This window comes from Macaca nemestrina, chromosome X (assembly GCF_043159975.1).
Source record: "Macaca nemestrina isolate mMacNem1 chromosome X, mMacNem.hap1, whole genome shotgun sequence".
Lineage (NCBI taxonomy): Eukaryota > Metazoa > Chordata > Mammalia > Primates > Cercopithecidae > Macaca > Macaca nemestrina.
This window is the reverse complement of record NC_092145.1, coordinates 1480001-1507080: the sequence shown is the minus strand read 5'-3', so window position 1 is coordinate 1507080 and position 27080 is coordinate 1480001. Positions and strand designations below refer to the sequence as shown.

Below are 27080 nucleotides of genomic sequence, written 5' to 3'. Positions count from 1 at the left end.
AAAGTTGTAAGCCTTTAAAAAGGCCAAGTATTTCTTTCTTGGGGAGCTCGGCTCTTAAGACGCAAGTCTGCCGACGCTCCCGGCTGAATAAAAAACCTCTTCCTTCTTTAATCCGGTGTCTGAGGAGTTTTGTCTGCGGCTCGTCCTGCTACACCACCAAGCCTCGCTAATTTTTGTATTTTTAGTAGAGACGGGGTTTCACCATGTTGGCCAGGCTGGTCTTGAATTCCTGACCTCGAGTGATCCACCTGCCTCATCTTCCCAAAGTCCTGGGATTACAGGTGTGAGCCACCATGCCCAGCCAAAAGATAGATCTTGTCTCATTATCCTGCCAGAAAGCTCCCTGAGGCTGAACATCTGAAAAAAGAACCCAAACAGAAAGAAGACCCCTGACATTTGCTGTGTACAGCGCTACTCAGAATTATTTGAAGAAAATGTTCAATTTCCTTCTTAATTTCTTCATTGACTCACTGGTCATTCAGGATCATATTGTTTAAGCAAATATTTCCCATAAAGGCCAGGGAGTAAATACCCTCAGCTCTGTAGGTTACACAAGTCTCTGTCATGACCACAGTCAGCCCTTTGTATTTGCAGGTTTCACATCCTCAGATTCAATCAACCTCAGATAGAAAATATTTGAAAAACAGCAACAAAAACAACAACAACAACAACAACACATAACAGCACTGGGTAGGTGTGGTGGCTCATGCTTGTAATCCCAGCACTTTGAAGGGCCAATGAGGGCAGATCACCTGAGGTCAGGAGTTCAAGATCAGCTCGGTCAACATGGCAAAACTCCGTCTCTGCTAAAAATACAAAAATTAGCCAGGTGGTAGTGTGTGCCAGTAATTCCAGCTATTCAGGTGGCTGAGGCACAATAATCGCTTGAACCAGTGAGGTGAAGGTTGCAGTGAGCTGAGATTGGGGCCACTGTACTCCAGCCTGGGCTACAGAGTTGGACTGTCTCAGAAAACAAAAAACAAAACAAAACAAAACAAAACACCAAGCAGCAATACAGTGAAACAACTATTTACGTAGTATTTATTTTGTATTAGGTACTATAAGTTATCTAGAAATGATTCGATTATTTCAAGTATATGGGAGGGTTGGGTGTGGTGGCTCACACCTGTAATTCTGCACTTTGGGAGGCCAAGGCAGGAGGATTGCTTCCGCCCAGGAGTTCAAGACCAGCCTTGGCAACATGGCAAGATCCCATCTCTATTAAAAAAAAAAAAATAGAAATTTAAAAAGTATATGGGAGCGGCCGGGCATGGTGGCTCACGCCTGTAATCCCAGCACTTTCAGAGGCCAAGGCGGGCAGATCATGAGGTCAGGAGATCGAGACCAGACTGGCCAATATGGTGAAACGCCATCTCTACTAAAAATAGAAAAATTAGCTGGGCATGGTGGCATATACCTGTAATCCCAGTGACTCAGGAGGCTGAGGCAGGATAATCGCTTGAATCTGGGAGACGAAGGTTGCAGTGAGCCGAGTCTGTCACTGCACTCCAGCCTGGGTGACAGACAAGACTCTGTCTCAAAAAAAAAAAAAAAGTATACAGGAGGATGTGCGTAGATCATATGCTGTGCCATTTTATATGAGGCACTTGAGCATCTATGGATTTTGGTACCCCAGGTGTCCTGGAACCAATCCCTGTGGATACCAAGGGAAGACTCCACTGAACTCTGCCACTACAGACAGTATGTAAGCAAATGGGTGTGGTTGGGTTTCCATAAAACCGTATTTACAAACAGACAATGTCTACTTAGGTGAGCTGCACATTGACCTCTTTAGCTCATTATTCCTTCTTGCATCTCAAATTGTTCCATCTAGTACTGGGTTTCTTCTGCTTGAGGCACACAGTTTTTGGTGAGAAAATGTTGGTGGCAAATTCTCTGCTTTTGTTTGCACTTCACCATCATGCTCTTTTTTTTTTTTTTTTTTTTTTTTGAGACAGAGTCTTGCTCTTTTGCCCAGGCTGGAGTGCAGTGGCACAATCTAAGCTTACTGCAACCTCTGCCTCCCGGGTTCAAATGATTCTGCCTCAGCCTCCCACGCAGCTGGGATTACAGGCAAGTGCCACCACGCCTGGCTAATATTTGTATTTTTATTAGAGATGGGGTTTCACCATGTTGTCTAGGCTGGTCTGGAACTCCTGACCTCAGGTGATCTGGCCACCTTGGCCTCCCAAAGTGCTGAGATCACAGGTGTTAGCCACCACGCCCGGCCAGCAACCATCATGCCCAGTCAGCAACCATTATATCTTCAAGTTTTGCTTCTGCCTCACTTGCTCTTTTCTGTTTCTGTGAAATCAGTTAAATGCACGGAACACCTTCTCATTCTCCTTGCGGCTTCTTCCTCTGTCTTCAGTGTCTTCCCTGAACTTGTCTTTCTGGGTTGTATTCTGAATACTTTCTTCTGAGCCAGTTTTTGGTTCCCGCATTCTCTCTTTCATGTTCCGTAATTTGCCACTAAACCAGTCCATCTACTTTTAAACTTACAAGCTCATATTTTACCTTTTTTTGAGACAGGGTCTCACTATGTCGCCCAGGCTGGAGCACAGTGGCTTGATCTTGGCTCACTGCAACCTCCGCCTCCTGGCCTCAAGTGATCCTCCCATCTCAGCCTCCTGAGTAGATGGGACTACAGGCACTTGCCACCACACCCGGCTAGTTTTTGTATTTTTTGTTGCCCTGGCTGGCCTTGAACCCCTGGGCTCAAGCAATCCCTCTGCTTGATCCCTCCCAAAGTGCTGGGATTACAGGCATGAGCCTTGCAGCCAGCCTAGATGCTTCTATTTGTAATTTTCAGATACTCTATTGGGTTTACCAGATAGAGTAAGTTGGCAACATCACTTTATACAGTTTCCTGTTCTTTGCAGCTGTCCCACCATGACTTCTTATTTCGTTAAATTTGGTAAGTACGGTTATTTTATGATGTCTGGCTAACAATTCCAGCGCCGGAAGACTGCATGATCTGTCGCTATTGCTCATTGTTTCTCTTGCAATGTTGTTTCTTGGTGCGCCCAGTTATCTCTGATGATGTGCTTGCTCTCATGCTTTAAAAAGTACCTGTATGAGGAAGGAGTCTCTCCTGAGAGGGTTAGCATTGGGTTCTGCCAGACTGGGCGTTGGGGAACTGCCCATTCAGGATACCTTAAGCCAAGTGAAAGGCTTAAGATTCCATGGTCAACCCGGGGGAATTTGAACCCTGGCTCAGTTGCAATTCTGGGTTTACTCTCAGTATGATGGGGAAGCAAGTTGGGGGCCTCAAGATTTGATTTCTGTCCACTTCGCTTTATAAGGCTGTCAAGGAAAAGTTCCTGGGTGGGCAAAGGCAACTTGGGGGTTAATTTATATAATGGGGGTCCTAGTTTTCTCTGAAAATTTTGGCCTTACAAATACATATGTGTGCATATACATATTTATATATACATTATATATTTTATATTTATGTATACATCATATATATTATATATCAAATTATATATATAATACATATGTAATTTGAGATGGGGTCTTGCTGTGTGGTCCAGGCTGGAGTGCAATGGTGTGATCATGGCTCAAGTGATCCTCCCACCTCAGTCTCCTACATAGCTAGGACTATAGGTGTGTGCCAACATGCCTGGCTAATTTTTGTATTATTTAGAGACAGGGTTTCACCATGTTGCCCTGCTGGTCTCGAACTCTTGGGCTCAAGCAACATGCCCAAAGTGCTGGGATTACAGGAGTGAGACACTGTGAGACAGCCATAGAGTCTAACTGTCCTTACTGAAAGCCAGAATTCAGTCTGCTTCTTGTTCCCTCAAAGCTTCCTCAAGTGTTCTAGCAGGGGAAAGCAGTGAAGCTCTAGGAAGCAAGAGGCCTTCTCAGGGACCCCAGCTTTGGCCTGTATGTCTGGGTGTGGTCCTGGGATGGTCTGGTCAGGTCTCATAGCTGAGTTTCTCAGCTTCTCTTCCTGCAGCACAGGAAGGACAATCCCTTCCGGCTGCTTCTCACAGGGAGAGGGCAGTGGTGAGCCTAGAAAATAAAGGCCCCAAGTCAGCCCCGCCCCATTTGTGCCTCTCCCTCTCCTTTTCTGCTCCTCAGAGCAGACAATGCAACAGTCGCCGCCACGCAGCTCAGCCTGAAGACCCCTTCTCCACTCCCATCCCTTTCTGGCTCAGCCACCGAGCAGTGGGCCAGGCTCGGATGGAAGGAGGGAGAGGAGCTGGAGAGAGTTTTAAGTACTCTCTGGGCTTCTCACATTGCTGGTTTCAGTGGTTGCTGGACGCAAATTGATGTGATGTCAGACACTGGCAGCAGAGGAGCTAAGGCATTTGGGTCTGTGCTGCTGTGGCACCTGGGACTCAGTGTGAAGGGGTCAGGCTAGGTTTGAAATTCTCCTCTGGCTTAATTTGCAGGTCTGGGCTGGGAGGTGAAGCTCTGAGTACACTGCGAGTGTCAGAGGTCTGGCAGGGGGGCTCTTTCCAGTTCCTGCCCACTCCCACGTGGGGTGAAACCTTGAGAGATGAGACACCAATCCAGGGCCTCTGAAGACCCACGAGGTAGAGTGCACTTAAGAGTAAATTGTTGACTGGGTGCAGTGGCTCACGCCTGTAATCCCAGCACTTTGGGAGGCCGAGGCGGGTGGATCATGGGGTCAAGAGATCGAGACCATCCTGGCCAACATGGTGAAACCCTGTCTCTACTAAAAATACAAAAATTAGCTGTGTGTGGTGGCGCACACCTGTAGTCCCAGCTACTCGGGAGGCTGAGGCAGGAGAATCGCTTGACCCCAGGTGGTGGAGGTTGCAGTGAGGTGAGATTGTGCCACTGCACTCCAGCCTGGTGACAGAGCAAGACTCCATCTAAAAAAAAAAAAAAAAAAAAAGACTAAATTGCAGCCAGGCACGGTGGCCCACGCCTGTAATCCCAGCACTTTTGGAGGCTGAAGCAGATGGATCACGCGGTAAGGAGTTCAAGATCGGCCTGGCCAGCATGGGGAAACCCCGTCTCTCCTAAAAGTAAAAATTAGCTGGGCATGGTAGTGCGCACTTGTAATCTCAGCTACTCAGGAGGCTGAGACAGGAGAATCGCTTGAACCCGGGAGGTAGAGGTTGCAGTGAGCCGAGATCGTGCTACCGCACTCCAGCCTGGGTGCCAGAGCCACACTCTGTCTCAAAAACAAACAAACAAACAAACAAAAAAACCCACACAAAAACAAACAAAAAACCTGGTAAATTGCCAGACCGGGCGCAGTGGCTCATACCTGTAATCCCAGCAGCTTGGGAGGCTGAGGCGGGTGGATCACCTAAGGTCAGGAGTTCGAGACCAGCCTGCCCAACACGATGAAACCCTGTCTCTACTAAAAATACAAAAATTAGCCGGGCGTGGTGGCATACACCTTTAGCCTCAGCTATTTGGGAGACTGAGGCAGGAGAATCACTTGAACCCAGAAGGTGGATGTTGCAGTGAGGCAAGATCACACCAGTATACACCAGACTGGGTGACAGCAAGACTCCATCTCAGAAAAAAAGGACATTGCGGGCCAGGCGTGGTGGCTCACGCCCATAGACCCAGCTACTCAGGAAGCTGAGGTAGGTGGATGCCTGAGCCTGGGAGGCGGAGGCTACAGTGAGTTGTGATTGAGCCACTGCACTCCAACCTGGGCAACAGAGTGAGATCCAGTCTCCAACAACAACAAAAAAACAAATTGTAACTGAATTCTTTGGCATTGCAGACAGAGAAGGGGTGAAAACAAGGCTCCAGCCTTGAACTGGTCAACAGGGGTCGGGCAGGCTGAGTGAGTCACCCTGTGGAATGGACCAGGGTGGATCTGGGCTCACAGGCAAGGGCCTCAGTGCTCCTGTGAGCTCCAGGGGGCTGGGGAGGACTGCCTTCTTGCTCAGGGTACAGCTCCTGTAGTGTGTTTTCTGGGGCTTATGTCCCTGTCTCAGTGTAGGCACCCGCAACTGAGGCAACAGTGGAATGCCCTGGCCTGATCTCTCATTTCTCTCCCATTGTGGCCCCAGCACTGCCCTCACCTGGGACCTCCTGCCTCCACCCAAGTAGGTGCTCAGAGCTGACAGGACAGTTAGTTGCCTGTTGTCCTCCACCTCCCAGGTTCAAATGATTCTCCTGCCTCAGCCTCCCAAGTAGCTGGGACCACAGGTGCCTGCCACCACATCCGGCAAATTTTTGTATCTTTTTTTGTAGGGACATATTTTTGTCATGTTGGCCAGGCTGGTCTTGAACTCCTGGCCTCAAGTGATCTGCCCACCTTGGCTTCCCAAAGTGCTGGGATTACAGGCGTGAGCTGCTGCACCCAGTCTTACTTGGGTGTCGTGCCCTGTCCTGGAATCTAACCTGCTTAGCCTTGCCACACCCCATCAGTCCCCAGCCCAACCCAGCTTTCAGCCTTGCCACAGCCCCTTCTGGAAGCCACAGGAACCAGGACAGAGGACTAAAACCACTGCCCCGTGGCGGAAGCTTGGCCTCCAATCTTATGCACACAGAGCCCATAAGAGCCCATGACCTGGCCTTGGCCCCCATCAAGCTCCTTTACCTATCTAGGGTCCAGGTGAACTTCGTATACTTCCTCCCTCTGAAAACTCAGAGGTGCCACTCCCCATGCAGGGGACAGGAAGAGCAGGAATTGAACACCGGGATGCAGCGTGTGTGTCCCTGTTGCCAAAGGTCTCACTAGAGGCCTCCTTCATCCTAGGACATCGGGCCCTGCTACCTGCAGGGCCCAGGGTGTGCGTTCTCACCCGTGCTGCAGGTAGAACACTCCTGCCTGGCCACTTCCAGGCCACTGGTTTGCTCTCCGCAAAGGACAAAGGCCAGCACCACCTGGTCATTTTGTTCCCTGCTGGCCTCACCTCCTAGAACCGAGGCCACGAGTACAGGTCTTGCACCATAGTGTCTGGTCTTGCCATCTCCCTGGCACGACACATGCTGCACTGAGACACCCAGGGGCTGCTGCCCGTGTGGGGAGCAGTGTAGGGGCTGAACAGCGGCCCCCAAATGCATGTCTCCTGGGAGTTCCCGATGTGACCTTATTTGGAAATAGGTGGTCTGCAGATATCATTACTTGAGTTAGAAGCAGGTCATACTGGAGTGGTGTCCTTACGAGGACACAGAAGAGGAGAAGCCGTATCACGGTGAGACCATGAGAAGACAGGCAGAGTGAGTGGAGTGAGGTGACCACCAGCCCAAGATGCCTGGTTCCCCAGGAGCTGGAGAGGGCAGGAAGGACCCTCCCCTTGGGCCTCTGACGAGAGTGCTGGAACATGGACTCTGGCCTCCAGAACTGGGAAAATCAGCCTATGCTGAGAGCTGCCCGGTGTGTGGCACTTGGTTACGTGCCTTGGCAGCCCCCAAACTCGGGCCCTTCTGCCTGGAAGGGGCGGCCGGGCCGTAGCTGTGTATCACTGTGGACCATCCCATCCCCCTTGGCCTCTGATATCAGTTACAAAACCCACCCTCTCTCCTTCCTAAATACTTCTGGGATCTGTGGACTGGCAGTGTTGCCGAAAACCATCTTGGGTGGGGCAGGGACATGGACAGTAAGAATGGAAGGTGATCCCACGTCCTTGCACCTCAAGCCGGTCTCACAATGACAATATGCGTGGAGTGGAGGGGAACTCAAGAAGTGTCTCCGACACCAGGCATGGTCACGGCTGGACATGGGGTCAGAACGAGAGGTGAGGAGCCCAAGGTGGGGAGGCCACAGAGGAAGCACCCGGGTGACTCAGGGAGTGGGACGAGGAAATGGGTCCTCAGGGAAGCAAATGACAAGGGGACAGGAGGGGCTGTTTGCGGATTTAATGGCAGGGGATTGAGGTTGGGAGGAGTCCCAGCTGCTGCTTCTGCTTTTCTTGTAACAGGGAGGCTGCCTATGGGTGGCACAGGGTGGCCACGGAGTGCAGAGTTGGTGGGACAGGGGACATCCAGGGGCTCAAGATGTTGCTGGTGACGAGGAATGTCAAGTGGCACTGAAGCTGGCAGGTTCTCTCACGTGGGCGCTCGCCCCTTTCCTCCCCCTCGTCCCTCCCTCCTGCCCCAGGCCCCACTCAGGAGTGAGCCCCAGTGACCGAGAAGCTCTGGGACAGACGAATGGGCACCCTCCTCCTTCCTTCTGTTGGGCTGGAGTGAGCGCAGGAGGTGGCTCAGCTCCTGGGCTCAGGCAGGGTCTGGAGGGGCCAGGATGGTCTCGAGTGCTTGGCAGCTGAGGAATGTAGCTGGGCTTGGGTAGTGGCAGCAGTGAGGGGCGGGCCAGGGTGGCCGGAGCCCAGGGCCAGGAATGTGCAGCTGAGGCCAATGGTCCCAGAGTCCTCCCGACTCAGGGTTGGGCGGCGGGAAGGAGGGTGGCCATGGCGAGGGTGGAGGTGGGTGCCCAGGGCTCAGAGCTTGTGGGGGTTCACCCACTTGTAGGTGCCCTCATACTGGAAACCCACTCTCTTCATCAGCTCATCTGCCTCCATGGGGCCTCGGCTAGAGAGTGACGGGTGGAGGAGAGGCATGAGGCAGCTCCGCCCTCAACCCGCCCCTGCCTGCTGGGCTCTGCCCCCAGACCCTACCCTTTCCTCACCTGCCATAAAGGTAGGGGATGGGCTTGGGCTTCTCCAGCTCGATCTGGTGTAGCAGTGGAGTGAAAATACGCCAGGCCTCCCGGAGCTCGTCGCTGAGGGTACATGGTATGGGGCTTGGGAGGCTGGCACACAGGGAAGGAGGGCGGGCAAAGGCCACCCCATTCCCCACAGGCACACAGGGGCCAGCAGCTGGGCCTCACCTGCGCACGAAGTGCATCTGGCTCCCGCAGAAGACGTCCAGGATGAGGCGCTCGTAGGCGTCAGGGAGCTTCACGTTCTGTGAGGGTGAGGGTGTCTCACTCATGTCACTGCCTGCCACCATGCTGAGTCCCCCGGGTCCAGGCCCCCCACCCTCCATGCTGCTCCTTCTCTGTGGGGCACCTTGTATCTGTTGCCGTAGGTCAGGTCCAGCTCCGACTCCTCGGGGTTGAAAAACATGCCTGGCTTCTTGGTCATCATCTTGGTGTACACAGCCTCATTGGGCTGCACGCGGATCACCAGCTCGTTGCGTTTGCACTGCTGGTGGAAGATGTCACCGGCCACATCATGGAACTGCAGCCTCACCTCAGCCTTGCGCTCGTTCAGGGCCTTGCCACAGCGCAGGATGAAGGGCACTCCTGCGTGGCAGAAAGGGCAGCCTCAGCACCAGCTCTCGGGGTGTGGACCAGGGCGTGAGTGTCTCAGTGGGAGCTCCAGTGCCCACACAGGCAAACGTGAAAGCAACTGTAGCAGGGTCCCGTGTCCCGCACGGCTGGCTCCCCTGCCCAGCAGCAAGCAGGTCTGACCCCAGCGAGGGGTGTCTCCCGAGGGCATGCCCAGTTCCGCCTTGCTGGGCCTTGAAGGCGTCACCTACCATCCCACCTTTCATTCTCCACATAGAGGACGACGGCTGCAAAAGTGGCGGTAGTGGACCCGTGGGGCACCGTGGGGTCGTCCAGGTACCCTTTGGTGGCCTCGCCCTCTCCATCGGGGTTCCCCACGTACTGGCCCAGGACCACATTGTTGGCCTGCACCTCTGAGATACATTTCAACACCTTGACCTGGGAGAAAGCCAGGGGAGAGAATGGGCCCCTTGGGTGTTGAGCTGGGGTGCAGGGATGACTCTGGCCACAGATGCGCAGCCCTCAGGGCAGAAGGCGGCCCCTGCTTGGCTCTGCTCACCTTGCCAGAGGCCCAGCTCAGGGCCCCTCCCTGAGGGCCCTCCAGGACCACCCTGGTCCATCTCAAGTCTATTCTGATGGACAAGTTGAGGCCCAGAGAGGCAACGGCCTTCCCTAGTCACACAGTGACTGTCAGACCTGGGACATGACAACCTGGGCTTCGTGACTGCCAGTCCAGGTCACCTCTGGGAGGCCAAGCTGTGCTCAGAGCTGGTGACTTCTCCGGGGTTGAGGACACTTGCTCTACATGCACACCCCTGCTCAGTGCCTCGTCACAGATGGGCCCGTGACGGGGCGTGGTCCTGGGGACTGGGGTACACCCCCCACCTTCTCATCACGGACGTCATCCGAGTTGGTGGAGGCGGGCTTCTCCATGGCCACCAGACACAGCATCTGCAGGAGGTGGTTCTGCATCACGTCCCTGGGGACAGAAGAGGCCGGGGCTCGCCTTAGCTCCCGGCCCTGTTCACCTGGTTCAAGGGCGTGGGGGCCCCAAACAAGGCTTCCTAGTGACAAGCTGCAAGACTCACTTCCTGGCCCCCCTTGTCTTCCAGGTCCCCTTAAATCAAGGAAGGACATGGTGATGCTGTCACTGAATCATGAAACCCTGGGGTGCTTGGCTGAGTTGGGGTCCAGCCCTTTCCAGCCCCGTCTGACAGCTCAGACACTCAGGTTTTGAACTGCATGGTGAGGAGAAGCTCCCCAAGACAGGGAAGGGCAGCCCTGCAGGGTTACTGGCTCTGCCACCCTGTGCCAGCCTCCCAGGAAAGGGGAAGAGCTCTCACCGGATGATCCCAAATTCATCGAAATAGCCCCCACGACCCTCAGTGCCAAAGGGCTCCTTGAAGGTGAGGATCACGCAGGCGATGTTGTCCCGGTTCCAGATGGGGCCGAAGATCCTGTTGGCAAATCTGCGGGGAGGGGCAAGGTGGAGGAACCGCCCTTGGTCCTCTGTGGTGCAAGGGCCACATGTGAGGGGTCACCCTTGTCCAAGTTCTGGAGGAATACGTCCTCGGGGAGGCAGTGGGCCAGGTGAGGCCCCTGAGCACCACCCCCACCCTGGTCCCCCAGCCAGGGCTTGGCCCCACCTCAGCACCATGAGGTTTTGCACCATCTCCTTGCCCAGGTAGTGGTCGATGCGGTAGATCTGGTCCTCGCGGAACAGGGAGGAGATGTGGTTGGACAGCCTGTCGGAGCTCTGCAGGTCCCTCCCGAAGGGCTTCTCCACAATGATGCGGTTCCAGCCTCTGCTGGGAGCCCGGAGCTGTGTTACCCCCTTGAACCCCTCTTCAGGGAGTGAGGGTCAGAGCTGCATCATTCAGGTGCCCTCCCAGGGGAGTAGGGGTCAGAAACTCCTCGCCTCCATGGCCACCTCCCCTGCCTTGTGTTCCCAGGTGACCCTCTGGCTCAACACCTTCTGGGAAGCCTTCCTACCCTGGGTGCCAGGGTGGTGTTGCTGGCATGCTGCTGGGGGCCCGTTCCCCTCCTGCCTCATGCTGGGTCCCCAGTGGGTCGGAGTAGCCTGAAGGCCCATAGGGGAGCAGAAGGAGGAGGCGTCCAAGGCATGGCTTCCTCATTGGTTTGAAAATGAGAAGAGGACCCTTGTTTTACTACCCCTGCATTCAAAGCCAGCCAGAAAACAAGAGCCTCTGCCTGGGTTGGGAAACCACCCAGCGTGGGCCATGCTGCACTCGCGGAGCGAGGCTGCCACCCTGCGGCCTGGCCGGGCCTTTGGGGAAGCAGAGCAGGCAGGTGGTGAGCGTTTCGTGGAGCGATGCTGCCACCTTGTGGTCCCAGTGGGGATGGCCCCGGCACCATGGATGCTGCAGGGGACAGACAGGCTGCCTAGATCCGCGGCCCCTGACACAATCGCGGTGGGGAGCACTGCCTGGGCCAGCCTGGGAGGCAGAAAGGGACGGCAAGGACAAGCCTTACATCTGGCTCATGCAGGACTCGTGAATGTTCTTGGTGACAGCCTCGTAGACGGTGGGGGGCAACGCCAGGTAGAAGAGGCGGTTGGCCTGTGACCCCAGGTGGAGGGCATTCATGTGGCTGTTGAGGCGCTGGTAGGAGGCTGCCTCATCGTACTGGCCAGCCACATAGGAGTTGCGGGCAAAGAAGTCCTCCAGCTTGAGCTTCTCCTCTGGGGTGGCCTGGGAGACACGGACGGACAGACAGAGACAGATGTCAACCCCTGTCTTGGAGTTCGTGTGTGTTGTCCCAGGGAAGTGGAGGGTCTTCCCTGGAGGCCCAGGGAGGGTGCCCTCAGAAGTCAGTGTCCCCATCCCACACTGGGTTCAGCCCCATCTCAGCAGCTCTGCACATCCAGAGAGAGGGAGGCCAAAGGAGGCAGCACAGACACTGTCCCAGGCTGGGACCCTTGTGCCTTAGGACACAGGCCAGATTTCAGGACATTTTGACCTGGGAGAAATACACTGGAGAAAGCTCTCTCTCCAAAATCATGACACCTAACTGTGATTGGCAGAGAAAACGCAGCAGAGCACAACAGGATAGGACCCGTGAGTCCTGGTCATGGAGCTGGTAATGGGGGTCTCAAGGAAGTACAAGAGCGGGGGGGGGCGGGGCAGGAGGCGAGGAGAGCATCCCGGGATGGGATGGGGGGAGGTACCCTGGTGGCCACCTGAAGCTGGCCATGCTGGGGGCTGGCAGAGAGGGCAGAACCAGGCCGGGGGAGGCCCTGAGGCCACTCACCTTGAAGAAGGGCTCACTCTGTTTGCGGATGTCAGCCACTGTGAGGCGGGAGCGGGCGTAGCCCACGATGAAGGTGTTTTCGGGCAGAAGGCCATCCCGGAACAGCCACCTGAGGGCAGAACAGCCGTAACCAGTGCGGGCAGGGCAGGACCAGGCCTGTCCCTGGCGGGAGGTCACAAGGGCAGTGGGGGAACACACTTACCAGACGGTGGGGTAGATCTTCTTTTTGGCCAGGTCACCCTGTGGCAGAGGAATAGGTGTGTGGTTAGAAGTGGCTGGGGACACAACCTACATACATCATCCTCCACCCTTGGTGATCTGGGCACTACTCAGGATCACTACTGGGCCATAAGCATATCTGTCTTGCCTGATATACAGACAGAAGAGCCCCGAGATTCAAGCCTGTGCCAGCTCTCCACCCCTGACCCAGAAGGCATAAACGCATCTCCTGTGTTCCAGAAGAAAGCCTGAAAATTCAATTCAGTAGAACTAAGGGACGACAGAAGTATCATGTAGCCAAATTTGTGAGATGTGACCTCGAATGCTTACATTAGCAAAAAAGAGTGGCTCAAAAATAAGGAGCTAAGCATTTCACTTAAGAAGTGAGAAAAAGGGCCAGGCGCAGTGGCTCACACAAATAATCCCAGCAGTTTGGGAGGCCGAGGTGGGTAGATCACCTGAAGTCAGGAGTTCAAGATCAGCCAATGTGGCAAAACCCCATCTCTATTAAAAATACAAAAATTAGCCAGGTGTGGTGGTGAGCACCTGCAATCCCAGTTACTCAGGAGGCTGAGGCAGGAGAATCACTTGAACCGGGAGGCGGAGGCTGCAGTAAGCTGAGATTGTGCCAGTGCACTTCAGCCTGGGTGACAACAGTGGGACTCCATCTCCAAAAATTAAAAAAAAAAAGGTGAGAAACAGCATAGAATTGCAAGCCAAATTACAAGGAAGGAAATAATGACAAGTAAAATTAATAAAATGAAAAGCTAACCCAAAGAAAAGATGAACGAAGCCGCAAGTTGGTGTTTGAAAAAGACTAATAGAAACAGACAACCGTCTGGCATGGCTGCTTTTTTAAAAGGGCATAAACAACTGGTACAATAAGACAAAACCCCAGACAGGAAACAAGAGAGGGTTTTATGAATTTTATTCCTTGTCTGACAACCTAGATGAGATGGACAAATTTCTAGAAAAATCCAACCTACTAAAACAGACCAATGGGGCTGGGCACAGTGGCTCACGCCTATAATCCAGCACTTTGGGAGGCCAAGGCGGATCACCTGAGGTCAGGAGTTTGAGATCAGCCTGGCCAACTGGCAAAACCCCGTCTCTACTAAAACAGAAAAATCAGCCAGGTGTGGTGGCTAATAATCCCTGTAATAAATAAAGCCTGTAATCCCAGCTACTTGAGAGGCTGAGGCAGGAGAATTGCTTGAAACCCAGAGGTGGAGGGTGCAGTGAGCCGAGATTACACCACTGCACTCCAGCCTGGGCAAAAGAGCGAGATTCCATAAAAAAAGAAACAGGCTGGGCGCGGTGGCTCATACCTGTAATCCCAGCACTTTAGGAGGCCAAGGCGGGTGGATCATGAGGTCAAGAGATTGAGACCATCCTGGCCAACATGATGAAACCCCATCTCTACTAAAAATACAAAAATTAGCTGGGCAAGGTGGCGTATGCCTGTAATCCCAGCTACTCGGGAGGCTGAGGTAGAAGAATCACTTGAACCCGGGAGGTGGAGGTTGCAGTGAGCCAAGATTGCACTACTGCACCTCAGCCTGGGCAACAAGAGTGAAACTCTGTCTCGAAAAACAAAAAACAAAAAACAAGAAAACAACCAAACAGCCAGGCACGGTGGCTCACGCCTATAGTCCCAGCACTTTGGAAGGCCGAGGCGGACGGATCACTTGGGGTCAGGAGTTCGAGACCAGCCTGACTAACATGGAGAAACCCTGTCTCTACTAAAAATACAAAATTGGCTGGGCATGGTGGCCCATGCCTGTAATCCCAGCTACCCAGGAGGCTGAGGCAGGAGAATTGCTTGAACCTGGGAGATGGAGGTTGCGGTGAGACAAGATCAAGCCATTGCACTCCAGCCTAGGCTACAAGAACGAAACTCCATCTCAAACAAACTTAAAAAACAGAGCAATGGACCTGAGAGGGGACAATGGCCACAAATCTTCCTACATAAACCACCCCCTCGCATAGAGTGTTGCCAGTGGGTTCTACCAAAATGCAAGCACAAGAGAATTCCAGCCTGAAGCAAACTCTTCCTGCAGAAGGAAGAAAGGGGAACACTTCCCAAGCCACCTTATGGGGCCTACAGAGCTTTGTTATGGAAACCTGATGAGAAAGGCACATGGGAAAACTCACACGCCTCATTCACACACACACGCAGATGCAGAAATCCCACATGAAATATCAGCAGGCTGGGCACAGCTCACACACCCCAGCACTTTGGGATACCAAGGTGGGAGGATTGCTTGAACCCAGGAGTTTTTCTTTTTTGACTCCCCCTTTTTTTTTAAGACATGGTCTTACTCTGTCATCTAGGCTGGAGTGCAGTGGCACAATCTCAGTTCACTGCAACCTCTGCCTCCTGGGCTCAAGCAGTCCTCCCAACTCAGCCTCTAGAGTAGCTGGGACTGAAAGGTACATGCCAAAACACCCAGGTAATTTTTTGTATTTTTTGTAGAGACAGGGTTTCCCCATGTTGCCCAGGCTGGTCTTGAACTCTTGGGCTCAAGTGATCTGTCCGCCTCAGCCTCCCAAAGTGTTGGGAGTACAGGCATGAGCCACTGTGCCCCACTAACCTTGTCTCTTTAAAAAAAAAGAAAGAAAACATCAGCAAACCAAATCCTGCAATGTTAAAAATGGTAACACATCACAACCAAGTTGGGTTTATTCTGTAAATAAAAAGTTTGTTTGATATTAACATAGGAAAAAAATCAATCATTGAAATTCACTGTATTAGGAGATTAAAAAAAAAACCTCTAAGAACTCTCTGCCTACTGCTATTTTGATTGTTTAAATCTAGCAATCTTGCTTAACCCAACAAATGTAGATAAAGTGTTTCAGAAATTACCTATTCATGATAAAACTCTTATCAGAGGAGGAATACAAGGGAACTTCATTAACTTGATAAAGGGCATCTATAAAATACGATTATGGCTGGGTGCGGTGGCTCACGCCTGTAATCGCAGCACTTTGGGAGGCCAAGGCAGGGCACTGCTTGAGGTCAGGAGTTTGAGATCAGCCTGACCAACGTGGTGGAACCCCATTTCTACTAAACATACAAAACTTAGCTGGGCGTGGTGATGTACGCCTGTAATCCCAGCTATTCAGGAGGCTGAGGCAGGAGAATCGCTTGAACCCAGGACGCAGAGGTTGGAGTGAGCCAACATCGCACCACTGTAGCCTGGGCAACAAAGCTAGACTTCGTCTCAAAAAACAAACAAACAAACAAAAAAACAAACAATAAAAACGCCCAAAACCATCATCCTTACAAATACTACAGGCATCACACTTATGGGAAATGTTGAAATATTAATAATTCCTTTAAGCAATCAGGAACAAGAAAAGTGCAGTAAGGCAAGAAAATGAAAACAGCTAAGGTTGAACTGTGAGGTGGTGCGGGTGCTCCCCGACAGTCTGCAAGCCTCTGATCAAGTGAAACACACACCTAGCATGTGACCTGGCCGTTCCACTCTAGGTAGTACCCAAGAGAAACGAAAGCGCAAGTCTACACAAAGACCTGCACACGAATGGTCACAGCAGCCTTAGTTCATAGCGGCCCCAAACTGGAAACATGTCAAACATTTGAATTAACACGTGACCCAGCAAACTGTGCATTCATACAATGGATACTACTCAGCAACACTGGGAAATCACAGCATCAGAGATGCAATCCTCTGTGAGCTCCCTCACATGGAGTTCTGGAATAGGCAAAACCAATCCATTGTGACAGAAATCAGATCAGCAGTTGCCTGGAGCAGGGGCAGACTGGTTGGGAATGGGTACCCAGGAACTTTCTGGGGAGATGACAATGGCCTTTATTGTGATGAGGGTGTAGAGCCAATTGTACAGTTAAGATTTGCGCACCAACAAAAGAGGGCGAGAAACCAACAATGAAGCGGAGGGTGGGCAGTGGGTCAGAAATCACCCTTTGGGGGCCAGTGACTGTGAGGGCCCCAGGTGAGGGGGCTTCCTGGGTGCAGAGCATATTCTGTTTCTTGATCTAGGAGCAGTTTCTGTGGCTGTGCTGAGTTTGTGAAAAGTCATCAACAAGCTAGATCTGCACCATTCGTGTTCTTCATGACATATATTTTCTTTTCTTTTTTTTTGAGATGGAGTCTCACTCTGCCGGCCAGGCTGGAGTGCGGTGGTGCCATCTCGGCTCGCTGAAATCTCCACCTCCTGGGTTCAAGTGATTCTCCTGTCTCAGCCTCCTGAGTAGCTGGGACTCCAGGCACCTGCCACCATACCCTGCTAATTTTTGCATTTTTACTAGAGATGGGGTTTCCCCATGTTGGCCAGGCTGGTCTCGAACTCCTGACCTTGTGATCCAGCTGCTGTGGCCGCCCAAAGTGTTGGGATTACAGGCATGAGCCACCATGCCCGGCCCATGACATATATTTCATTAAAACACAGTAAAAACTAATAGTCTGGGCGTGGTGGCTCACGTCTGTAATCCCAGCACTTTGGGAGGCAGAGGAGGGTGGATCACCTGAGGTCACGAGTTCGAGACCAGCCTGGCAAACATGGTGAAACTCCATTTCTACTAAAATACAAACAATTATCCAGGTGTGGTGGTGCGCGCCTGTAGTCCCAGGTACTCGGGAGGCTGAGGCAGGGGAAGTGCTTGAACCACGGAGGTGGAGACTGCAGTGAGCCAAGATCACGCCACTGCACTCTAGCCTGGTGAAAGAACAAGACTCCATCTCAAACAAACAAACAAAAATTAGCCGGGCGTAGTGGCAGGCACCTGGAATCCCAGCTACTCGGGAGGCTGAGGCAAGAGCATTGCTTGAATCCGGGAGACGGAGGTTGCTGTAAGCCCAGATCGCGCCACCAAACTCCAGCCTGGATGACAGCAAGACTCCATCTCATGAAAAAAGAAGACATGCCCTTCAAAGCGATCAGGCACTGCAACCATGGATGGGTCCATTTCTGCAAACCGTTACAGAATGGGGGCCAAGCCACCAGGACAAATGCACCCGCCCAGAGCCAGGCGGTTAGGAAGCCACCAGAGGGCTTCCAGGAGGGAAATTGCTATGGTGTGGGTTCCTTGTGTGCTTGCGCTCTTCAGGGGCCCTGCTCCGCTTCCGACCCTCCTCAGGTGAGCTCAGTGCCAGGACTGCAGCCACATGGACCTCTCACTGCTGCATCCTTCAAAGTCCAACAGACGACCCCTCACCTTGGGGTAGGAGCTCCTCCACTCAGCTCCTCACAGCACCCTGCCATAAGCGGGGCTGGGGAGGGGAACACTGCCCATGTCACATCAACTCACGGTTGGCCCCACACACAGAAAGGACCAGCTTGCTGGGAACTGGACCCTGAAATAAACGGTAAGAACCACAGCCTGCAAATACCTCTAAGCCTCACCCAAAGCAGGTCATGTTTGCTCATGACCAAATTCCAGAAGATTGGGAGGCATCGGGACAGACTCCAGAAAGGTGCTGGTGGCAGAAAGGTGCTGAGTCACAGCAGCCCCACGCTCCAGGCTATTTGTTTCTGCTGCTCCTTTTGGGATTAACTGCAGATTGAACCTGCTCACCTTGTTTCAGCTCAGCCCCTGCAACCGACTGTCTGCTGGGCTCCAAGTCACCTGAGAGGCGAGGTGAGGTAAGTCGGAGGACAGCGGGGGTGGGGGAAGGCAGGCCGCTCCCTCCCATGGTTATGGGGAGCTAAGCTAAGCTAAGCTGAGCCGGACTGAGCTGCTCTCCTGAGGGCTCAGGGGTAGCCCTGCCCTCCCAGCTGGCTGCGACGCTCTAGTGGGATTTTCTGGAGGAACAAACACGAAAAAACATCGGGAAACCTGACAGCTTGGTCAGGGGTCTACTCGCATCACATGGGTGGGGGCAATTCAAGGGGTCCTTAGTGAAAAGCAGCTGGGAGCTTCTCCTCTTCCCCATGCCCTCCTCTCTCCTGAGGACCACAGCAAGGGAGGGATCTGCCCAAGGACACAAGGTGACTTAGCAGAAGCAAGACATGATGAAGATCTCCAGCTACCGATCTCTGGCTAGGCCAGGGCAAAGGGACCTGGGACATGACCTGTCTGTTTTATAAACCCAAATCGCTGCAGCCCTTGTCTTGGCATGAGTGTTTCATGGTAGAGTGCAATGCCTGCTGGAGGGCCAGCAAGGGTGGGCCATCCCATCCCCAAGGGTCACTGGGTTCAAGGACCTGCCCAGACTCCCTGGGTGGAGCCCTGGGCCTTGGCAGGGGCCCAGTTGGTTCCTGGCCACTGGGTCCAGAGAACCTGGGGGCTGCTGAGTTAGTTCAGCTGAAAAACCAAAAAAAGGGCCTCCCTCCTATACCCAGGGGCTCATGAGTCACCGGGGCTTTGGGGAAGTGCCAACATCATCATGACACAGCAAGAATCTTCTCAGACCAATGGGGAAGTCAGCCCAGAAAAGTTCCGAGGAAAGTGGGGGCGGGGGCCGCTGGGTCATCCCTCACACAGGCTCATCATTGGGATGCGTCCTGAACGCCCATCAAGCCCAAGCCCATGGCCCTTGTGATCCAGGTGAGGAAACTAAGGCCCAGAGAGGTGAATACCCTGCAGACTCTCAGTCCCAGTCTCTTCCCCTCACTCCCTGTGAGGCTCTCCGGCCTCATCGAGGTCCCATCAGGTGGGGAAAGATGCTGTTCCAGGTGCACACTGGTCTACAAGGCCAGAGCTTTCTGGAAGGGGGCAGTAAGTACCTCGGCTCTCTTTCTGGTAGGGGTGGGAGTCCTGAGAAGGCGGGAAGTGGCCCACTTGGTAACTCTGAGGTGCCATCAGGGCCCCCAGGAAGGAAGCTGGGTGTGTGCGCAAGTGTGAGGTAAGCTGGCCAGGGAGGAGGAAGGGACAGAGGAAGGCCACGTGGGTCCAGCCTGCCCCAGGGTGTCCCGCTTGCCCAGGCTGTGGGTCTGCCAGCCACTTGCCTGCTTTCAGTTTCTAGGTCATGCTGAGCTTGTTCCCAACTTGGGGCTCCGGGCATTTGCTCTTCCTTCTGTGTGGGTGCTCTCCAGGCCCTCCTCGTGGGATCTATGTGCTCTGGGGGGCTGGGGACACACGGCCCACGTGTATCTTCTGAAACACACGCCAGCCTGTGCTCTTGCTCGTCTGCTTACTTGCCATGGTTTCCTGGCCACAATAACACATAGGTCCCATGAGGAGGGCAGGGACTGGCTGTTGTGGCCCAGAAGTACGCAATCGCTGTCTGCTGAATGAATGGAGAATGGGCTGCTTTCCTGGAGCAGCACATTCTAGGATCGTGTGCCCTCAAGTGCCACCCTGCCTACCTCCCACATTGAGTGAGGCATCAAGAGCAGAAGGAGCCTGGGAGCGGGAGCTGTTCCAGGTGCTGCCTGAGCACACCACCTCCCACCTCCCCCTCCAGCAGGAAGAGGAAGAAACAAACCACGAGGCTCTTCAGAGACAGGACCCCTTGTCCCCTACCCACAGTGCTGGAGCTGGCACTTCCTATTTCTGCTTTGAAAGCCTCAGGTTGTCACTCTCAGAGCAGAAGAGAGCAAAGGGGAACCCTACTGATTTCAACAAAACAAAGTTGCCCAACCCCAAGCTGGCCACAGGCGAAGGCAGTGAAATGACACAATCAGCTTGGAAAAGCCTAAGGACCCTGGGCACTCTTTTCAAAAGCTGTCATTTGCTATACGAAATGCTGAGGTTCAGGGAAAGGAAAACACTTGCTCCAAGTCACACAGCAAGCTTGCATGCTCTCAATGAGGTGTCTAATAAGAGCTGAAGGCCTGGAGTCACAAGCCATCATTACGGTCTGAGTTGCTCTGTTGCAGTGTCCCTGTGGCAGCATGGGGTGGGGACGGGGAAAGGAGGAGAAAGCAACCTCAGTTACCTTCTCCTCCAGTCTGCTTCTTGGACTAAGGGCTTAACAGTCAGAGTCCTAGCTGTTAAGGTTTGTGGCCGATGAAGGTATGGCTCTTTTTATTTATTTATTTTTTTGAGATGGAGTCTCACTCACTCGGTCGCCCAGGATGGAGTGCAGTGGCGCCATCTCGGCTCACTGTAAACTCCACCTCCCGGGTTCAAGCGATTTTCCTGCCTCAGCCTCCCAAGTAGTTGGGATTACAGATGGGTGCCACCACACCTAGCTAATTTTTGTTATTTTTCTTTTTTTTTTTTTTTTGAGACGGAGTCACACTCTGTTACCCAGGCTGGAGCGCAGTGGTGCGATCTCTGCTCACTGCAAGCTCTGCCCCCTGGGTTCACGCCATTCTCCTGCCTCAGCCTCCCGAATAGTTGGGACTACAGGCGCCCGCCACCACGCCCGGCTAATTTTTTGTATATTTAGTAGAGACGGGATTTCACCGTGTTAGCCAGGATGGTCTCCATCTCCTGACCTCGTGATCCACCTGCCTTGGCCTCCCAAAGTGCTGGGGTTACAGGCGTGAGCCACTGCGCCCAGCCTTTTTCTTTTTGTTTTGAGATAGAGTCTCGCCCTGTAGCCAGGCTGGAGTGCAGTGGCACGATCTCAGCTCACTGCAACCTCTGACTCCCTGATTCAAGCGATTCTACTGCCTCAGCCTACTGAGTAGCTGGGACTACAGGCACGTACCACCACGCCCAGCTAATTTTTGTATTTTTAGTAGAGATGGGGTTTCACCATCTTGACCAGGATGGTCTCGATCTCTTGACCTTGTGATCCGCCTGCCTCGCCCTCCCAAAATGCTGGGATTACAGACGTGAGCCACCGCACCTGGCCAATTTTTGTATTTTTAGTAGAGACTGGGTTTTGCCATGTTGGCCAGGCTGGTCTCAAACTCCTGACCTCAGGTGATCCACCTGCCTCGGCCTCCCAAAGTGCTGGGATTGCAGGCGTGAGCCACCACGCCCGGCCAGGTATGGCTCTTCTGAGGGGACCAGGCTGAGGCTGGGGATAAGGCCAAGTCCAATCTACTGTGGGCTCCACCTGGGTACCTCTCCCGGGTCTCAGGCTTACGGGGAGTCAAAAGACAACGGCCCCTCCTTACTCTCCCACTGGCAGAGCCCTTCTCCCTCGGCTGCCTCATTCCTTTTTGGCTCTCCTTTTCTAAGTTCTGATCAGAAGTACAAAGGTGTCAAGGAGTAGGTTTGGCAAAGTGTGACAACGCGTTGTCTATGTGAACAAAGAACCACTGAGCTCATCCAGCACTGAGGGGCGCACAATGTGGCAGAGCTAACTAGTTTTGACAGAGCTCCTTCTCAAGTTACAAGGTAAGTTAATGGCAAAGGTGGTCATACAGTAGTGAGCAGACAGATTCTTGAGTGCATCCAGGGTTAAAAGTGAAAACTGAGACCACGTGTAATTTGAGATGAAGCCCTTGTTCCACCAGCCCCTGCATAGTCTCACTGCCCCATGGGACACAGGGGAGGGTGCTCTAGTCTGGGGTGATGGTTGTCCTAGGACCACCCCTCCTTCCCCTCCCACGGAAATCCTCATGCTATACTATTCTTTGGTCTTTCCTATGAGTGCAAAATGGCGGTTCCACAAGCTGGACAATTGGGGCCAGGTGGGGTGAGGCAGAGCTTCTTGGTAGGCTTTCGAAACTGAGGCAAAGAGATAGTGTTTAAAGAAAGGTTGAGTGTTTGTATTGACAGAACTTGAAGTGTTAGTGAAGAGGCAGAGATCAGGCCTCAGATCCTGCCTTTGGAACTCACTTGTTAAGGCATGAAGAGGTTTGAAATAAACCACAGAATGAATAGCATTCCCTGTTTTCCCCAAGAAGTCCATCTAGACAGTCCCTAAAGAGCCTGCAACTCCAGGACTAAGGGCTACATTCAGAGGCTAGGCACAGGGTTCGGAAATGTCCTGTGGCCAGGTGCAGCGGCTCACACCTGTAATCCCAGCACTTTTGGAGGCCGAGGCGGGCGGATCACTTAAGGTCAGGAGTTTGAGACCAGCCTGACCAACATGGTGACACCCTGTCTCTACTAACAATACAAAAATTAGCCGGGTGTGGTGGTGCATGCTTGTAATCTCAGCTGTTCGGGGGGCTGAGGCAGGAGAATCGCTTGAATACAGGAGGCCGAGGTTGCAGTGAGCCAGTATTGGGCTACTGCACTCCATCCTGAGCGACCAGAGCGAATCTCCGTCTCCAAAAAAAAAAAAGAAATGTCTTGCAAGTGCACATGCACATCAGGTAGAGCTGGGATGATCCTGGCACACTAGCAGGAGCGGGAGGAGGAGCTCAACTTAGCAGAGCCTGTGTGGTCCTGCAACAATTAGTTGGAAAAGCTGAGGCATGGAGCAGGCACTTCCTGGCTTTTAAGACTGGGGCCTGGGAGAGACTCACCGATGCACCCATGATGATGAATATGTGTGTATCCGACTGATGGAAGGCATCGCCCTGGAACAGCTCTTCCCGCAGGATCCCGCACACCTGGGTCCGGCTCAGGGCCACCTGCTCTGCCATGACGCTGTCTGGTAGAAGAGAGACTCGTTAACAAGGCAGAAGAACAGGAGAGCATTGAGAAGTTAGCCCTTTTCTTGAGAGTTCCTCTGGGGTCTCACCGGGACGACACCTGATCACCCAAGCCACTCCTTGTGAACGGCTGGGCATTGGGGAGTGCTTGATGGGTTAGAAACTGCTGGCTCTGGGCTCCAGCCACACTCTCCCAGGCAACCTTCATTCAGGGTGTACATTACAAAATTACCCAAAGCATTGGTGGATTCCGGCTAGAGCATAAATTCTGGACAACCAAGTAAAATCCTTGTGGGGCACGGAATTATGCGCCCAGGACCATTCATTCCCGACTGTAGCGGGAACTCCACAATGACCTGGACCAAGGGACATGATGCAGATGCCGGAGTTCAGCTCCAGCCCTCCCCTTGCCAAGCTGGGAGACCCCGGCCGGCAAGTCCCCTTCGCTCTCGGGGTCTCAGGGGCTCGAGAGAGGAGGTGCGGGGTATAAACGGATTAAGACCCTCTCGAACAAACAGCGTGTGTTTTACCGCCGCGCGGCGCAGCGCCGGGCAGTACGCTCCTCCGGCTGCGCGGCGCCCGCCCGCCCGGTTACCTGCGCTTCGTCGCCGCCGCCCTCCGCGCTCGCAGCCCCGAAGTGTACGGCCGTTTCCGGGGGCTGAGCCCCGCCGGCCCATTTAATCTGCGGGGGCGGGGGCGGGCGCCTGGGCTGAGCTGACCCGCCTCAGGCGAGGCGTGCGGGGCGGGGCCTCGACCGCCATCCCTCGTGCGGGCGGGGCGGCGACAGGGCAGGTGCGCGCGCATCCCAGGCCAGCCCCGCCCCTCGGGCACCTGCGCTGGAGGCCGGCCCGCCGGCTGCTTGCCGTACCCGCTGCCGCTGCTCCGCATCCCCAATGTCCGGCGGGCACGGGTGCAGCTCCGCGTAGTGCTCCCGCATCCCCATCGCCGCCCAGGCCAGGCCCCGCCCCTACTGTCCGGTTTTCCCGCCTGCCTCGGCGGCCTCCCGCACTCGCGGAGGGCTCCGCTTCCGCCGGCAGCGTGGCCACGCCTCCTCTGGGCTGTCCCTCGGCTCCTGGGCGGGGCCTTCTGGCGCGCCGCTCCCCCGGGAACCCTCGCCTGTTCGCGGGTCAAGCCGGCCCTATTGGGCAGTCTCTTCTTGACTCCTCCCCCGGAGAGGGCGGGGCGGCCGAGCGCCCCGAGGCTAGACGCCGCCGTCCGAGAGACGAGGGGGCGTGTAGGCCGTGACGCCCTGCAAAGTGGCCGGTGTGCTTATCATTACCGAGCTTCCGCGGGCCTGCAGAGCCTGGCTGACTCAGACTTCTCTCCGGAGCGGGATGCGGCCTTACCGCGACCTCGCACTTCTCGCCGGCTTCCCGTGTTCCCGGGGCGGGGCTTGTATGTTTTTACTTCCGGATCCCACAGCTGTGACACCGGAAGCCGGAAGCGGGGATTTCGACAGCGGAGAAGGAAAGGGCGACCGCGGAACTGGAACTTTCTCGGAGCGCCGGGGCCCTACCTGCGTTCACAGTCCGCCGCTCCCACCCTTCTCACGTCTGACGGACTCTGCTGACAGGTGTGGTCCTTTTCCCTAAAGACAGGGTTCCATCGGTGGGTGTTCCGCCGCTTCCGAGACTCCCCCGGACGTTCAGGCTCCCCCATCTGTCTTGGGCCCCAGCCCGTTCCTGCCGCGCGCTTCTGGAGCACTGGCCAAGGCGGGCCGATTCAGGACCCAAGTTACTTGGGCGGCGAGCTGGACTGTTTCTGCTCCTCCCTTCTCTTCCACTGCGGGGTCTGACCCTACTCCTTGTGCGAGGACTTCTCTAGTTCAGAGACATTTTCTGTTCTCCAAAGTTGACTGCGCTCGATCAGGGTCGTTAAATTCTTCGAAAATGCCTCAAATATAGTTTGGCAGCTAGGTATCTGATCTCATGTGCCTGTTTTCTCGTTTTGCAAGGCAACATCTGCCTGTTCTCATACTGTTTCTGTGATCTGAGAATGAATGGGCTGTCCTGGCACATTAGAGGAATAGCACGGAGGTCACTATAGCTGGAGCAGAGTGAGGGAGGGGAGCATAGTTGGAGAGGAAGGGATGGGGTACCCGATGGTACAGGGCCTTGTAGGCCGTTGTAGGGAGGTTGACTTTTACGCAGAAGGCAACGGGGAGCCATGGTAGGGTTCTCAGTAGAGAAAGAATGTGATCGGAATTACGTCTTACACTGATCGTTCTAGCAGTGGTGGGGAGAACAGACCATAGTGGGCAAGGGTAAAAGAAGGGCGACCTATTAAGAGGTAATTGCAGTAATCCAGCTCAGAGACAGTGCTTTGAGCATTTTATTATTGAAAATTTCAAAAATGTACACAAGTAGAAAAATTAGTATAGTAAATCTTTTTAGTTTGTTTGTTTTTGAGAGATGGAGTCTCGCTGTGTCGCCCAGGCTTGAGTGCAGTGGCACGATCTCAGCTCACTGTAACCTCCTCCTCCTGGGTTCAAGCGATTCTTCTGCCTCAGCTTCCCAAGTAGCTGGGACTGCAGGCATGCGCCACTACGCCCAGCTATTTTTTGTATTTTTGGTAGAGACGGGGTTTCACTGTATGTTGGCCAGTGTGGTCTTGAACTCCTGACCTCAGGTGATCTGCCTGCCTCAGCCTCCCAAAGTGCTGGGATTACAGGTGTGAGCCACTGTGCTCGGCCAGTATAGTAAATCTTACATTCACAGCTCCCAACTTCAACAATTGAAGTTATCAACTTGTGACTAATTTTGTTTATACCCCTCGCAATTCTCTCCCATTATTATTTTTTTCTTTTTCTTTTCTTTCTTTCTTTTTTTTTTTTTTTTTTGAGACAGATTCTCCCTCCGTAGCCAGGCTGGAGTGCAGTGGTGTGATCTCCACCCACTGCAACCTCCGTCTCCTGGGTTCAAGCGATTCTCCTGCCTCAGCCTCCCACATAGCTGGGACTACAGGTGTGCACCGCCACGCCCAGCTAATTTTTGTAGTTTTAGTAGAGATGGGGTTTCATCATGTTGGCCAGGATGGTCTTGATCTCTTGACCTTGTCATCTGCCTGCCTCGGCCTCCCAAAGTGCTGGGATTACAGGCATGAGCCACCGTGCCCGGCCTCTTTTTTTTTTTTTTTTTTTTTGAGACCCAGTCTCACTCTGTCACCCAGGCTGGAGTGCAGTGGCATAATCTTGGCTCACTGCAACCTCCATGTCCCAGGTTCAAGCGATTCTCCTGCCTCAGACTCCCAAGTAGCTGGGATTACAGGCATGCACCATCACTCCCACCTATTTTTTTTTTTTCTTTTTCTTTTTGTATTTTTAGTAAATACAGGGTTTCGCCATGTTGGCCAGGCTGGTCTCGAACTCCTGACCTCAAGTGATCCACCCGCCATGACCTCCCAAAGTGCTGGGATTACAGGTGTGAACCACCATGCCTGGCCACCATTATTATTTTCAGTAACAGCTTGAGATATCATTAGCATGTCACACAGTTCATCAATTTAAAGTGTACAATTCAATGGTTTGTGGTATGTGTATTCACAGAACATTTTCATCACCCCCCCCAAAGAGACCCCATACCCTTTAGCTCAGCTTATCTTCCCCCCAGCCCTAAATGGCTCTCCCCAGTAACCATTAATCCACTTTATGTCTCTATGGATTTGCTTGTTATAAACATCTCATATAAATAGAATCATACAGTGTTTAGTTTTTTGTGACTTGTTTATTTCTCTTAGCATATTTGCAAGATTTGTTCATGTTATAGCATGTGGATGTACTAGATTTTGTTTATTCATAGTTGGTGGACATTTGGGTTGTTTCTACTCTCTGGCTGCTATGAGTAATGCTGCTACAAGCATTCATGTGGAGACATGTGTTTTCATTTCTCTCGGGTATATACCTAGGAGTTTTCCCATTATTTGGAGGTGAATTCAGACATCATCTTTAAATATTTAAGTGTGCCTCTCTCTAAGACAGGACTCTGAA

The 27080-nt window shown here is 53.4% G+C and overlaps 2 protein-coding genes across 14 annotated transcripts in view; one reads left to right on the top strand and one right to left on the bottom strand.

Moving 5' to 3' along the window:
- Positions 1–1013: 1013 nt before the first annotated feature.
- Positions 1014–24477, bottom strand: LOC105467964 (glucose-6-phosphate dehydrogenase). 9 transcript variants are annotated; one of them, XR_011618260.1, is made up of 14 exons: positions 23927–24148; positions 22967–23094; positions 12651–12688; positions 12449–12557; positions 11672–11889; positions 10825–10986; positions 10522–10647; positions 10064–10157; positions 9430–9616; positions 8958–9193; positions 8777–8853; positions 8576–8668; positions 1418–3072; positions 1014–1218 (listed from the first exon to the last, which is right to left on the bottom strand). XR_011618260.1 is itself a non-coding variant. In XM_071088745.1 (13 exons), the coding sequence occupies exons 1-13, from the start codon at positions 24036–24038 to the stop codon at positions 1182–1184; spliced, it is 1617 nt and encodes a 538-aa protein (XP_070944846.1). In that variant the 5' UTR covers positions 24039–24147; the 3' UTR covers positions 1014–1181. The 9 variants fall into 9 exon arrangements, 8 of the variants coding, with proteins under 8 accessions (XP_070944846.1, XP_070944849.1, XP_070944847.1 ...); XM_071088745.1 differs by lacking the exon at positions 1418–3072 and having other exon boundaries at positions 23927–24147; XM_071088748.1 differs by lacking the exons at positions 1014–1218; positions 1418–3072; positions 23927–24148 and adding exons at positions 7795–8478; positions 24375–24477 and having other exon boundaries at positions 10825–10983.
- Positions 19161–27080, top strand: part of LOC139355300 (inhibitor of nuclear factor kappa B kinase regulatory subunit gamma) — a 33992-nt gene continuing 26072 nt past the window's right edge. For 4 of the 5 annotated variants that reach the window (XM_071088754.1, XM_071088749.1, XM_071088755.1 and 1 more), the window contains exon 1: positions 24480–24668. Coding sequence is in view for 1 of the 5 variants with exons in the window: in XM_071088756.1 (XP_070944857.1) it covers positions 19179–19367 (189 nt within the window). In the remaining 4 variants the exon portion in view is untranslated. Of the gene's footprint in view, positions 19368–24479; positions 24669–27080 lie in introns of those variants that run through there. The other variant, XM_071088756.1, reaches the window with a different exon arrangement.

What these genes read in the sequence shown, in the direction of transcription:
- LOC105467964 (XM_071088741.1), bottom strand. Translation starts at nt 24,038, where the DNA reads ATGGGGATGCGGGAGCACTACGCGGAGCTGCACCCGTGCCCGCCGGAC. An exon ending in AGAGTGAGCCCTTCTTCAAG is followed by an intron (nt 11,890 to 12,448) that starts GTGAGTGGCCTC and finishes CGTGTCTCCCAG; the next exon opens with GCCACCCCAGAGGAGAAGCT. An exon ending in CAAAACCTCATGGTGCTGAG is followed by an intron (nt 10,648 to 10,824) that starts GTGGGGCCAAGC and finishes CCCTCCCCGCAG; the next exon opens with ATTTGCCAACAGGATCTTCG.